Source organism: Serinus canaria, chromosome 14, assembly GCF_022539315.1.
Source record: "Serinus canaria isolate serCan28SL12 chromosome 14, serCan2020, whole genome shotgun sequence".
Taxonomy (NCBI): domain Eukaryota; kingdom Metazoa; phylum Chordata; class Aves; order Passeriformes; family Fringillidae; genus Serinus; species Serinus canaria.
The window spans coordinates 14,998,860-15,013,329 of record NC_066328.1 but is presented as its reverse complement, the minus strand read 5'-3'; the positions used below and the strand labels follow the sequence as shown (position 1 = coordinate 15,013,329).

General features: G+C 51.6%; 1 protein-coding gene and 1 long non-coding RNA gene across 3 annotated transcripts; both read left to right on the top strand.

The window, feature by feature from the left end:
• Window positions 1–179: 179 nt before the first annotated feature.
• Window positions 180–13,768, top strand: ZNF598 (zinc finger protein 598, E3 ubiquitin ligase). Of its 2 annotated transcripts, none has more exons than XM_050979987.1 (12): window positions 180–443; window positions 1,564–1,676; window positions 2,798–2,927; window positions 4,171–4,382; window positions 5,578–5,795; window positions 6,797–6,914; window positions 7,924–8,111; window positions 8,437–8,509; window positions 8,893–9,638; window positions 10,618–10,753; window positions 11,529–11,673; window positions 11,784–13,768. In XM_050979987.1, the coding sequence occupies exons 1-12, from the start codon at window positions 195–197 to the stop codon at window positions 12,129–12,131; spliced, it is 2,676 nt and encodes an 891-aa protein (XP_050835944.1). In that variant the 5' UTR covers window positions 180–194; the 3' UTR covers window positions 12,132–13,768. The 2 variants fall into 2 exon arrangements, with proteins under 2 accessions (XP_050835944.1, XP_050835945.1); XM_050979988.1 differs by having other exon boundaries at window positions 227–443; window positions 8,440–8,509.
• LOC127060149 (uncharacterized) lies at window positions 5,807–6,787 on the top strand. The gene is made up of 3 exons (XR_007778802.1): window positions 5,807–6,240; window positions 6,277–6,384; window positions 6,457–6,787. It is a non-coding gene; the product is annotated as an uncharacterized LOC127060149 (long non-coding RNA).
• Window positions 13,769–14,470: the final 702 nt, after the last annotated feature.

Genomic DNA, 14,470 nt, shown 5'->3' with positions numbered 1-14,470 from the left:
GCGCAGCCGGGGCCGCTCCGCCCCGCGCATCTCTATGGTCACCGCGCTGCGTCTCTATGGCCGGCCGCTGGAGGACCGCGCGGTGACATCAGTGCGGCGGCGCTGTCGCCGTAGGGGGAAATCAGTTCCGGCAGCCCGGCGGCGCTCTGGGCGGAGCTCCATGGCCGGTGAGGGCTATGTGAGCGTGCATCTCTATGGTGGGGCGGCGCTCTAGCCCGCGCTCAGTGGTGCGGGCGGGGCGGCGCGGGGCCGAGGCCGCCATGGCCGCCATGGCCGGCGCGGGGCCGGGCCCGGCGGAGGGGCCGTGTGTGCTGTGCTGCGGGGAGCTGGACGTGGTGGCCCTGGGCCGCTGCGAGCACCCCATCTGCTACCGCTGCTCCGTGCGGATGCGGGCGCTCTGCGGCGTCCGGTACTGCGCCGTGTGCCGGGAGGAGCTGCGGCAGGTGAGGCCAGGCCCGGGGCTGGGGGGGCCGCGGGCCGGGCGGGGCAGCTCCCGGGCAGGGGGGGACGGGTCCGGGGCTGGGTGGGACCGGCGACGACGGACGGCCCGGGTTATCCGCCCTCTGCCCCCCTCCCGGGGGTGCCGCCTGGGCGAGTGGGAAACAAAACGTGAAGAAAATGGAGTTAGGGCGAATGTTTATGGTGTGAAGTCAGCAGGGCTCGCTCTGGCAGCAGAGAATGGAGCCTTTGCTCCCTGCTCCAGGAGGAAGCAGCTCTTAGGAGGCATCATGGAATTGTAAAATCCTGGAATGGTTTGGAATGCAAGAGACCTTAAAGCCCATCCAGTGCCATCCCTGCCATGAGCAGGGACACCTTCTACTGTCCCAGGCTGCTCCCAGCCCTGTCCAGCCTGGCCTGGGACACTGCCAGGGATCCAGGGGCAGCCCCAGCTGCTCTGGGAATCTACTTCTAGATTTCTGATGTAGCTTTTGCTGTAAGAACTGAAATTCTTTATTGTATTTATGTCTCAGCCTTCCTGGGCTGGGGCTGGTGACTCCAGCTGTTCCCGCAGCAATTCCCGGGCTGGGAATGTGTGCTGGAGGTGGGAGCTGCAGTGCTCCGTGCCCAGGGGGGCAGCTGGGAGCGAGGAGATGCCCTGAGAGGGGTGTGTGGTACAGGTGACTGGGAGGTGCTGTGTGTTTAGCTCCTCGCTTTCCTAGGAGTTAAGGAAAGACCAAACAGTGGTTTCCCTGCCAGCCTTAGTGAGTCACTTGTCACTTGGAAACTCCAGGTCCCCGTGTGATCCCCCAGGAGACGGGGAGGAGCCGGGGGCAGGGCTCCTGCCAGGCATTGGCTGTGGAAGGGGTTGTGCTGGCTGAGGATATTTACTCTGGAACAGCTGCGGGAGCAAAACAGACCAGGAGCGTTTCCTAACCTCGTTCAAACTCCAGAGGCCAGGCTGGCCAATATCTGGCGGGTTGATAAGATGTCCCGTGGCCCTGCTGACAGAAGGGGACAGTGCCCAGGGGAGATGACAGCTGAGGCTGGCACAAGGCTGTGGGCGTGGGCAGTTCCCGGAGGTCGTGCCTGCCCGGAATGCCCATCCCGGTCCTGTTCCCACAGGTGGTGTTCGGGCGGAAGCTCCCGTCCTTCTCCTCCATAGCCCTGCAGCAGCTGCAGCATGAGAAGAAATACGACATTTATTTCATGGATGCCGAGGTGTACGCGCTGTACAGGTGAGCGCTGGCTCCTCCCTGGAATGTCCCCAGCACGTGGTGGCACACGGGACGTGGCAGGAAGTGCTGTGCGGGAGGGCGGGGTGCTCTGCTTTCCTGGCATTGGGGAGCTGTGACTCACCTGCCGTGCAGGTGTGTTTGGCGAGGTGACAGCCGGGAGCAGGGCACTGAGCACTCAGCACTCCTGGGGCTGCACTCTTGGATTCACCAGCACAACGCACAAGCTTTGCTCTCTCGATAAAAATCACTTTTGGCGTCTTTAACAGCAGCAAACTTGCTGAAAACCTTCCAATTCCTTGCGTGGCTGCTGTGGAAATTGATAAAGACTTAATTACCGTTGTAATTGTAATTACTGCTGTGCTGAATAAGGGCTAACCAAACCAAGGTGTGCCAAGTATTGCATGAAGAGTAACATTGTCTTCGCACAAAGATCTTAATTCTGAATGGGAGGGAAAAAAGGTGAAGTGAAAAAGCCAGTGCAGAATAAAAATGTGGCATTAGCATTGTGTTCTACAGATATTTTTCATAACAATCCTAATTGGGAGGGTTTTGATAATTGAAAGAGGAGTGAAAATTATGCATAAAGGCAATAGAGCCTTTTCCTTGGAGAATTGGGCATTATATTCACCCTGATTTCAGCTGAGAATGTAACTTTGGGAATGTAACTTTAAGTTCTGCATGACTTGATATTTGTGGGAATAAGGGAGTAGGAGTTCTCCCAGTGAGACCAGTGCTCAGCTCTTCTTGGGAGGTTTCTGACAGTGGGAAGTGTAATGGAATTGGATGTGAATATTGCAGGAATCTCCACCAGGGGAAGGGTTTGTTCCAGTTTGCTCAGTTTTGCAGTGAGTTCCTACTGTGGTTCCTATTCTGAGGCTGCTCATCTCTGCTCCAGCAGTTGGAACCTCGGTAGTAGTTTGGTTCCATCCTGCTCCTGCCATCCAGCAGAATTCTTGCAATAAGCAATTCTTGCAATAAGCAGGTCACAACGCTCACTGCAGATCGCAGGGGCAGCCTTAAAGCTGGAACCTTCTGCCAGGGATGGAACATTTTTGTTTTGCTAAAGGTGTGGGGGTGCTGAGGGGGAGTTGGGTCATTTTTGGGAATCTCTCATCCCTCAGGAAGCTGCTGCAGCACGAATGCTCCTTGTGCCCGGATGCAAAGCCCTTCAACACCTTTGCAGATCTGGAGCAGCACATGAGGAAGCAGCACGAGCTCTTCTGCTGCAAACTCTGTGTTAAACACCTAAAGGTGAGCTGGGCCTCTGCTTGGATGTGTGTGAAGGAGGGAGTTTCCCTCCATGACCTCCAGGAGTTCCTAGGAAGATGGGAAGGCAGAACAGCAAGGATTTATTTAAGTTCCCTCTTCCTGCAGTGAGGCCAGTTGTTTTATTTTAAGCCTTTCTCCTTCCATAAACTGATTAATGAAGAGGGCCTGGAGGTTCTCCAGGTTTTAAATTAAACCCCACAGTGGTGGTGCCACAGTTGGTTTGTGCCAGGTGAACTGGAGTTTGCTGCCAGAAGGGATGGGATCCAGGAGCTAGCAGGTTGACCTAAATGAACCCTGATGAGTTTGGGAACTGGGCTGAGTCTTGGAATTCCTGGAGCTGATTGAAGGGAAGTGGGAAAGGAGGGCAGGACCTCCTTTGGTTTCTGGTGTCCTTTGAGCTCTGGTGAGGTGCTTCATGCTTAGTACATAGCCAGCACTGAGAGAACTTGTTTGCCATTTTCTCTCACAAACAATATTAAAACTGTTGCTTTTTAATTTCAGAGTACTGTAGAGATTTTTGTTTCAAAGAATAAAGTCCCATGTTACTCGTACCCACTGAGAATAAACTCTTAAACTTGTGGAAGCTTCAGTCCATCAGCCTTGGCAAAGCCAAGCAAACCTTTTCCCAGGGCAATTTCCCAGTTCTTATCTAAGCCAGAAATAAATGATATTCTGTTCTCAAGGCTGGGTTGATCTGTTTGGCATCTCCAGATCCCTTCCTACCAAAACAGCTCACAAGGTAGTGGGGACAGAGGGCTGGCTTGTGATACAGGAGTTGTTCACTGAAGTGAATCCTCTCTGTGCAGCTATTTGGGGTGGTTACTGTGAGAGGAAAGTAAAACTGCTCCCTTGGGGTTTTTAAATTTGAGAATGTAAAATACTGTTTGTTGATAAATACATAGTTAGGCTTTTTCCACTCCAGAGATTAGAATTTAAACTCGTTACAATATAACAAGATTCCAAAGGGAAAAAAGTGAATTAAATTCATTCCCAGTGTTCAGAGAAATGCAAGTTAGATTTAATTTGAATCCATCAGTTGAATTTAGTTCCTGTCCACCAAAAATTTAGGTGTTGGTGGTCAAACTGCATCTTTTTGAAGCAAAGCTTCCACCCCTACAGATGGAGAAGTTGGACACAACCTGGCTTGTTCTGTTTGGTTCCGTGTCCATAGGAAACAGTAGAAATCTATAAACACCAATGTATTAACACAATCCCTGCCCTCCAGATCTTCACCTACGAGAGGAAATGGTATTCCAGGAAGGACCTGGCCCGGCACCGGATCCACGGGGACCCCGACGACACCTCCCACCGGGGCCACCCCCTCTGCAAGTTCTGTGACGAGCGCTACCTGGACAACGACGAGCTGCTCAAGCACCTGCGCAGGGACCACTACTTCTGCCACTTCTGTGACTCTGAGGGGGCTCAGGAGTACTACAGGCAAGCAAACATTATTGATATGAGTCCTTTTCCCAGCTTAAATTTCCTTTTTCTAGCTTAAATTCTGAAGTAGAATTCCTTGGGTGTGCTTTGAATTTAGGGGGTAAGTAGTGTGTGAAAGTAGAGTGGAGGAATGGCAGCAGATTAGCTGCAGTTCTGTAAATAAATAGCCAAAATATTCACTCTGAGTCTAGTTCATGCTTTAAAATTTTCTTTATTAAATAAAGTTAATTTTGCAGCCTGACAGCAACTGTCTGGTTTGTTACCTCTAATGGGGGACAGGATGAGTGGACGTGTTAAGTTGCATCAGGGGAGGTTTAGATTGGATATTGGGAAAAATTCCTTCATGGAAAGGGTTGTCAGGCACTGGAAGAGGTTAGCCAGGGAAATGGTGGAGTCCCCATCCCTGGAAGTGTTTAAAACCATGTGGATGTGGCACGTGGGGACACAACTTGGTGGTGAACATGGTGGTGCTGCTGGCTGATGGTCTTAAAGGTCTTTTCCAACCTTAATTCTCTGATTCCTTGATCCTCCAAGGTTTGTGTGCAAAGGGAATAGAGGAAACTTTTGTTGTATGCACAGCTGGATGTGCTGAGCATCTGTGGGTGTGGTTTAACACCTTTGTACTGCATTGGCTGTACAGAAACAGGGTCAGCTGGAAAACATCCCTGGGATAAGGACAAATGAACCACCAGGGCTTGTCCTCACCTCCCCTTGATGCCTGGAACAGCGGCTGGAAGGAGTAAAGGAATAAAGCAGGGAATTTTTAAAAGGCCTCAAAGGATACACCTTGGGCAGTGCAAGGGCCTGGCTGTGGCTACACCCAGATGGACAATGGGTCAGGAGTTTTCACACTTTGATCAGTTTTGGTCCATTTCCATACTGGGGTTCTTTGTCCAGTTCCAGCTCAGGTTCTGCAGTCCCACCCTCCCAGACTGCTCTCCTCCATTCCCTGCTGTTTGCATTCAGCTAGAGCTGCAGCGGTGTCCTTGGTTCTGGGGCTGGAAAAGGATTGTTCTGTGTGCCTTAGCTGTGAGGAGAACTTGCTGAGACTTTTTATGGAGTTCAGAGTTATTATATACCAGTGCAGGGAATTCCCAAGAATCTGGGAAGTGGGAGAGCTCAAACTGAAGGCATGACCCTTGTAGGAGTGGCTGAGAGCGGGAAGGCTCAGCTCTGTGTTTTCCCTCCCCAGTGACTACGAGTACCTGCGGGAGCACTTCAGGGAGAAGCACTTCCTGTGCGAGGAGGGCCGCTGCAGCTCGGAGCAGTTCACGCACGCCTTCCGCACCGAGATCGACTACAAGGCCCACAAGAGCGCCTGCCACAGCAAGAGCCGCGCCGAGGCGCGCCAGAACCGCCACATCGACCTGCAGTTCACCTACACGCCCCGGCACCCGCGCAGGACCGACGGTCAGCCGGGCTCCCAGGGCTCCGGGGCAGGGACGGGCACCCCGCCGGGGTGGGCAGGCACAGCCGCGGCTGCTCCGTCCCTGGAAGCGCCCTGGACAGGGCTTGGAGCAGCCTGCTCTGGTGGAAGGTGTCCTTGCTCTGCAGCAAGGTGTTCTTTAAGGTCCTCCCACCACCCAAACCAATCTATGGGTCTTATTCTCCAAGAGTTTTCAAGAACGCCTGGTGAATACTTCATGGCCATGAAGAAATTCTTCCCAAAGAAGGTAGACAGGGCCTGGAACAGCACCAAGAGCTTACAGAGGTTGAGAAGGCCTCTCCAACCTGAGGGGTTGCAGAGGTTGAGAAGGCCTCTCCAACCTGAGGGGTTGCAGAGGTTGAGAAGGCCTCTCCAACCTGAGGGGTTGCAGAGGTTGAGAAGGCCTCTCCAACCTGAGGGGTTGCAGAGGTTGAGAAGATCTCTCCAGCCTGAGAGGTTGCAGAGGTTGAGAAGGCCTCTCCAACCTGAGGGGTTGCAGAGGTTGAGAAGGCCTCTCCAACCTGAGGGGTTGCAGAGGTTGAGAAGGCCTCTCCAACCTGAGGGGTTGCAGAGGTTGAGAAGGCCTCTCCAACCTGAGGGGTTGTAGAGGTTGAGAAGGCCTCTCCAACCTGAGGGGTTGCAGAGGTTGAGAAGATCTCTCCAGCCTGAGAGGTTGCAGAGGTTGCAGATAACCAGAACTTGCCCAGACAAAGCCCTCTGATGTAGTTTTAGAGCTGGCTTTGCTTTGAGTAGAGGGCTGGAGCAGGTGATATCCAGACATACCTTCCTGCCAGAATTGTAGGATTTTTTTCCCTGTGTGTGAGTTTAATGAGGACAGGTAATTATAGGAGAACTGCTGACTTGGTCAACTGAAAGAAACGAAGATAATTTATTTGTACCAGTACATTTTTGCATTTTTCAGGCACAGCGTGATACCCACACTAGAGAAATAACTGAGAGTGATCATCCCTCCCCTCTGTTTTAGGTGTTGTAGGTGGAGATGACTACGAGGAGGTTGACAGGTTCAACAGGCAAGGGAGGGCGAGCAGGTTGAGCAGCCGAGGGAGCCAGCAGAACAGGAGAGGCAGCTGGAGGTACAAGAGGTGAGTGGCACAACCTTGTGTGGAGTTTTACTCCCGATTAGTCTTGGCTTTTACTTGCCAATTCACAATATTTTGGTGAATTAGGAGGAAGGAAGTGATACAAAATTTGGAAGCCTCCATGGTGAATCCTTAGCTGAGAGCTTCCAGTCCAAGCCTGTGTCCTGGCTAGGTGCTTGGTCATCATGGAATTATTTTGTGTGAGGTTTCAGCTCAGGATGCAAACAATGTAACCCTCAACTTTTGGGTTAAATAAACTCAGAACCCTGAATTAATTCCAGCAACTGTTCTTATGCAAACTTCTCTAAATAGGATTTCTGAAGTAGGTGACAAGTCTGTGCAGGTTTAATGGAGTTTTTGGTCTGGGTAGTCATGAAATTTCTGTTCTAAGGACCATGCTTTTCATTGAACTAACAGATCTCTGTGTGGCCAGACTGAGTGCTTTGGAAAAGGAAGAGGGTTAAGTATTGAAATGAAACTTTCTATGTCTCTTCATCCACACCAGACCCAAGTGCTTTTTACATTCTGCACATCTTATTTTCTTCTTTTTCTGGCTGGACGGGCAGCTGGTTCATTACTGGTGATTCCACTGGGAAAAAAGTCCATCCCAAAACACTCCTCTGTTGGTGTCGCATGTGGATCGTGCATGTGTTGAGAGTTCATGCCCAGCCATGCCTCAAAGAGTTCCTGTGGCCTCCAAGAATGATTCCATACATTTGGAAATGAACGGGAGAGACAGGTGCCCCCTGCATCCATGGTACTGTCTCTCCCAGTTCAACCTGGTGTCTTCTGGCCTGGATTGTTATTCGCACACATGGAACTTGGAAATCCAGGGGGGAAGTGTTGCCTGGCTGGGGTGGATTGGAGTGGTGGGGCTGGTTTGGGCTTCTCAGCAGGTGGCAGCACGAGATCAGGGATGTCACTGGAGCTGGCAGCGCAGAGGTGACAGTGCAGCGAGGCAGTGCTCCGTGATCCTTGCTGTTTGACCAAGGGAGTCTGCCCTGTCCTGCAGGGAAGAAGAAGACAGGGATGTTGCAGCAGCAGTCAGGGCATCTGTGGCAGCCAAACGGCAGGAAGAGAAGAAGAGGGTGGAGGACAAAGAGGAAGGCAGCAGCAGCAGCAGGGGGAGAAAGGAGGATTTGAGGGATCCCGACGTGCTCGGCTCCAAACGTGTGCCAAAGTCTTCAAACGATGTCACAGGTGGGTATTGGACAGGTCCTGCAGCTGCAGGGCATCTCAGTGTCTGGAAGGTTCCCTCAGAAAGTTCTGCATTACCCATGTTTTACTCATTTAAAGTATCATGAATTTCCTGAATGCACAACATAATGGGCAACACGGTTAATTGAAGGAAATAGTGATGCATGGATTTAAATTGTTCTTCTGGAATGTCAGTTAATGACATCATCAGCTGCTGAAAATAGGCCTTGGTAGTGCTGCAGTCATGGCCATTGATAGCCCCTGCTCTGGAATGAATGGGTTTGGGTTGAAAACAATGTCTTTGCTCTTTCTGTCCCTGTTTCAAAAGAAGCAGCTGCTAATGGAGTGCTCAGCCAGGACGACTTTCCAGCAATTGGCTCTGCAGCAGGACCTCTCCAAGGGTGAGTCTGCAGGGCTGCAGCTGGGGCAAAGCACGTTTAAAAGTTGATTGATGTGTTCTGCCTTTCTGGGGAAAATAATTTTCCAGATCATTTGATCCCTCCAAGGTTTCCCCTGTCCTGTCCCCTCCTGCCTGGAGCTGTTTCTGTGCCGCTCACCAGCATGAGCAGCATCAGGCATTCCTTCAGCTCCTGCCTTGATCTTAGAATCATGGAATAGAATCATGGAATATCCTTAGCTGGAAGGGACCCCTCAGGATCATCTGGTCCAGCTTCTCTTGTGTCAGTCTAAGTGACAGTCTGAGGAGGAGTGGAGAGCTGTGGGTTTGTGCTGTCCCTTGGGGTTCTGCTGCCTCAGTAACTCCAATCCTCTGCCTTCCCCACAGCTCTGCCCAGCCAGCACTGGTTAAACTTAAAGAAGAAGATTTCCCAAGCTTGTCCTCCTCTGCAGCTCCCACCATCTCATCAGGGATGTCTCTGATGTACACAGCCACTGCCAGGAAAGCAGCCTTCCAGGAGGAGGATTTCCCAGCCCTGGTGTCCAAAGTGAAGCCCACCAATAGGACGGTAACTCACATCACATCTGCATGGAACAATGGTTCCAGTAAAAACGTAGTCAAAGCCATGTGCAGCCCCTGTGTCAACCAGCCAGCCAAAAAACCATCCTTGAACACCTCCAAAGCAAGTAAGAAGAGCAATAAACTCTGTGAATCAGACGACGAGGACGGCAGCGGTGGCCTGACCACCCAGGAGATCCGCAACACCCCGACCATGTTCGACGTCTCGTCCTTGCTGGCAGCTTCTACCTCACAAACTTTTACAAAAGTGGGCAAGAAAAAGAAGATGGGGGTTGAGAAGCAGAGCCCATCATCCCCCCGCCCGCCCCAGGAGCCGCCGTGTCCCAGGCCAGCCGCAGAGAAGCCCCTGGAGGCAGAGCAGCCCTGCAGGGCGTTCCCTGCTGCTCACGGCCCCCTTGTCAACGGGCACGCGGAGAAAGCGTCAGCTGGCTGTGCTGCACCCAAAGAGCCCCCCGGCCTTAAAAAGCCCCCAGTGACTAACAAATGCCCTTTACCTCAGGAAGACTTCCCAGCCCTTGGGAGCTCAGGATCAGCCAGGATGCCCCCGCCACCAGGTAAGCAGGGAGCGAATCTCAGAGTCGTGGAATGGTTTGGGTGGGAGGGATCTTAAAGATCATCTCATTCCACTCCCTGCCATGGGTAGGGGCACTTTCCACTAGACCAGGTTGCTCCAGGCTAGCCTTGCACGCTTCCAAGGATGGGGAAGCACTGCTAAGCATGGCCAGCTTTGCTTGGGGAGAGCCCAGAGAACACATGGATGTGTCGTGTAAACTCCTTCTGGCTCTCGTGTGGTTCTGCCACCAGCTGCCAGATTGGGCTCTGGAGGTAGAGGCAGCCTGGGTGTCACAGGGGGGCTGGAATGTCCTCTGGGAGTCACCTCTGCCCCACAGCTGGAGGTGTTTGCTCTCTGGGGGTGGCTCATGCATGTAGAGCTGGTTTTTCCCTGTCCCCAGGGCTGACACATCCCTGTGTTGTGCTCCAAGATCTGCCTTGGAAGCCGCTGCAGGCAAAGGCAATCTGTGTCCTGTCCCTGCTGGCACTTGTCACTTCACTTCCTCCTGTGCTGGCAGAGGTTTCCTGCCATGCTTTTAGCCATGACCTTGTGAAGTCAGGGGGAAGGAACAAACGTGACCTGCAGTGGTTTTCATGGCAGTGGGATCCCATCGGGCTGCGCCGGCACCGCTGTTAGTGCAGCTCCTGCTGGGAGAGGCCAGGCTGGGTCCGCTGCCTCCTCCCGTGGTTTGTGTTCACTTTAATAATGCAAAAGTGTTTTTCATTGTGACGTGGAGTGGGCTTTCAAAATTATTTTCCATTGAGAAAGTAAATGAATAATTAAAGCATTTTCTCTGTAGAGGAACATCAGCCACTCTCAAGTGCTTCTTGAAGATTTTTTTTTTAGGTTTTCTCCAATATAGTGATGTCTCCACTGCATACTCTTCTTGGTCCTTCTGCAGAGTGTGTCAGGAACTGGTGTGGGTTTTAGCCAGGGGTCTGTGGGTGCTCTAATTCCTGCCCCTTCCCTGCTTCCCTCAGGCTTTAACTCCGTGGTGCTGTTGAAGAACCCTCCTCCGCCTCCGGGCCTGTCGGTGCCTGTCAGCAAACCCCCCCCGGGCTTCGCTGTCATCCCATCCTCCACCATCTCTGAACCTGTCACTACAGCTCTGAAAGAGTGAGTCAAGGGCCTGCCAGGGGCTGTGGGACACCTCACACCTCCCTCGTGTCACAGGGCCTTCAAACAGCACACAGGGTGCTTCAAACAGTAACTCTGAGCGGGGCCAGCCGGGGGAAGGTTCCCGTTAGGAAGTCCCAGGGTGCTGTGGGTTGGATTGAGGAGAATTGCATAAAACAGCCCTGTGTAGTTACAACTCTGAGGAACTGCAAACCTGTGCAATGTTTTGGCTGCTCAGACCTTGGTCTATTCTAGATTTATTTGGGAATCTGCAGCTCCAACATATTCCTGGACTTCCCGTCGATTCTGTGGGTGTCCCAGCAGCAAGGTGCTGAGGCTTGTTCTCCTTGGTGACCTTCGCTGCTCTGGTCTTTCCAGGAGCTGCTCTCTGGTTCCTTCTGGGATAGAAAGAGGAGTTTTTCGGAAAAGGAGAGAGAAAACTTAATGCAGATTCTGTATGAAACTGAAACAATCTATTAGTTTATTCAAAGTTGGGTTTTTGCTCAGGTCTTTTGAATGCACCCAGCTCACAGAGCAGCATATCAGGACCATGTTAAACTTGGATTTTAAGCATTCTGTTTGTGTAAAGCTGGAATCTGATATGGAAATCCCATATTTTATTATCCTGACAAGACAGCTGTGTGTTGCTTTTGTGTAGCTTGGTGGAGGAAGAACGTGCAGCTGTAAACCAGAACAGCCTTGTGATTTATGTCCCAGGACATCTTTGTGTGACACAAACCAGTGTCAGGGTCACTTCTGGTCTTTTCCAACACAGGCCAAAATCCTGTCACGGATCATACTTGATACCTGAGAACTTCCAGCAGAGGAACATCCAGCTCATACAATCCATTAAGGAATTCCTTCAGAGTGACGAGTCCAAGTTCAATAAATTTAAAACTCATTCTGGGCAGTTCAGGCAGGTGAGTGGCTCCCCAAAGCCTCCCTTTCAGGGCGGCCTGAATTCCAGTGGGATTTTTGTGAGATAAATCCTCATTTTCATCTGATTCTTGCCCTTCCCTGTCCCCTGCAGGGGCTGATCTCTGCAGCTCAGTATTACAAAAGCTGCCGGGAACTGCTGGGGGAAAACTTCAAGAAGATTTTCAAGGAGTTGTTGGTGTTGCTGCCAGACACGGCCAAGCAGCAGGAACTGCTCTCTGCTCACAACGACTTCCGGGTCAAGGAGAAGCAAAGCTCCAACAAACCCAAAAAGAACAAAAAGAACGTTTGGCAGACGGACTCCCCCCCCGACCTCGACTGCTACATCTGCCCCACGTGCAGGCAGGTGCTGACCCAGCAGGACGTTGTGACCCACAAAGCTTTGCACCTCGAGGATGAGGAGTTCCCCTCGCTGCAGGCAATCAGCAGGATCATCAGTTAGCTCTCCCCAGGGCCACGACCCAGGCTCTGGCTGTGGCTGTGCACTTTGGAACGAGGTTTGGCAGTAGCTGGGGGCTGGTGCCCTTGAGGCAGAGAGGAGCAGGTGACTTGGGAAGCCTTCCTGGGCAAAGGGATCACGGGAATGTGCCAGAGCTCGTCCCCACCCACTGTCTGAGCTCCCACATCTGGGCTAGGGTTAGGCTGAGCTGCAGGGGGGGCAGGCAGGGCTCCTTCCTCCTGGAACACGCAATAGCTGGGAATCCTTTTGGATCTGCAGAATGACACGGGACAAAATAGGGGAATAAGCTTCTGGTTTGGGGGTTTCTTTCTGGTTTGGGGGTGGGGGAAGTTTATGGATCACTGAAATGAATGGAAGTGGCTTCCCTTATAACATTCTGATTTTTTTTGTGCTATTTCAGTGAAGATCACACTAGTCAGGGGTAAAAGGTGCAGGAGAGTGCTGCTCCCTGGGCTGTGTGACCAGGAGAGCTGCAAACACTGGGCTGCAGAGTTTCCCTTTCTGCAAACAGAGTCAATTCTGCTGCTTGAAGAATTGGGCCGATCTGTGCAAGATTTGAAGTTGCCTCTGACTTTTTCTGTAAAGTTCTTTCAAGAAGCTGATTTTGTAGCCCTGCATGTACAGTAACAGCATTAAGGCTTTACTCTCTGTAAAGCACACGGGAATTTTATTTAATGACTGCCATGTTTCTAATTTCTTGGATGTATTACTGGTGGGAGCTCCCAACAGCATCCTGGGACATTAAATGCTGCTGATTACTGACCATGTTTTCTGCAGTGCCTTTAAGTGCATTTATCTGTTTACAGTAGTCTGACACCTGCACCTCCCTCGGTACCACCGGGCTGGCCTAGCTTTGCTCCTGTTCCTTGGCACCCTCAAATTCCACCTCAGAGGAAGAGGGGGGTCTCTTCTTCCTCTGAAGTGACTCCTGCAGCAGCAGCTCTGAGGTGATGGAGTGCCAGGAGTCCCCCCTGGCTCAGTAATTCAGTGTCTGATTCTCTCCCATCTCCAGGTTTAGTTATTTTTAACGTGTAGGAACAAAGCTGACATTAATTTATGTAATTTGTAGTGATGAAACACAGCTTTTGTAGCATCATCATTTCTATGAAATCGAGCTCAGAGTATTACCCAAGAGCTACTCCTGCCTACAGCCACTCTTCCTTGCCTTACATGTGTTATTTTTGCTTGCTCTCAGGCTGCAAAGTGCTTTGGGTTTGTTTTCTCGAGTATTTAAGACTGTTCTGACCACCTGTGCACGTTGGGTTTGGCCCAGAAGGGGCTGGGGAGGGTGATTTGGGTGCACGAGCCCCTGGCAGTCCCTGTTCCTTGCTCAGGATCCTGGAGCTGATCCTGGCCCCTGAGGGGGCTGGGTGCTGCCACCACTTCCAGTCAGCAACTCTCCCCATCCCTTTGGTTTGTAAACTTCAGGGAGTGAAATGTCTTCCCTGCAGGAGCATCTTGTCTTCCCTTGGGTTTCAGTTCCTTCTCCATCAGCAGCTCTGAGTTCCCTGGGAGGTGCTGCTGGGAGTTCCCTCGAGCTGCTGCATCTCTGGGGCCTGATGTTGCAGTTTCCTTGTTCCTTGTGCTCACCTGATTCAATAAAGTTATTACCAAATTTTTTTTTTCTATTCATTTTTAGCTCTTTATTGAAAATAAGTTGCAGTTGGTTACACAGACACCGAAAATACAGAATCACAGATTGTTCTCTCAAAAGATATTTTTATATATATAATATATACAAAATTGTAAACATTTTAAACTTATTTCCATACACAGTCCACTTTATACTACACTGCACAGAGGTTAGTGACAACTGCAACTCCTGGAAGCGTCTGCTCAGACAGAGGTATTGGCAAAGAAACTGCACTCCCCAACCCTCAGAGGGGAGCTGGTGGAGATTAAAACTCTGAAAGGAGCCGAGGTTTGAATGTGTATTGCAACAAAATCCAGGCAGCTGAACTGGGGCTTCAAGTTGAGGCAGTGAGGGCTGGGCCTGAGCCTCACTGAGGGGGAGAGGGGCTTGTGACACACACAGGGGCAAATGGAACTGAGAACGGGACCAGAGGGAGCCAGAGCCACCTGCTTGGGGACAGCACGGGCTGGGAGGGGGCTGAAATACACAGCAGTGTGTATTGAGAGGAATTCCCACTGCATGGAACAATGATGGCATTTCCCAAGGAACAGAGAGGGCAGCAGGCAGAGCTAGGAGCCAGCCTGGGGCCTGGCACTGGCAGGGAGGGCACAGGACAGCCCTGGCAGGGACTGGTGGGCAGGAGAACAGCAGTGCTGGGCTGTCACTCGCTGTTGTGGATGAACTGCTG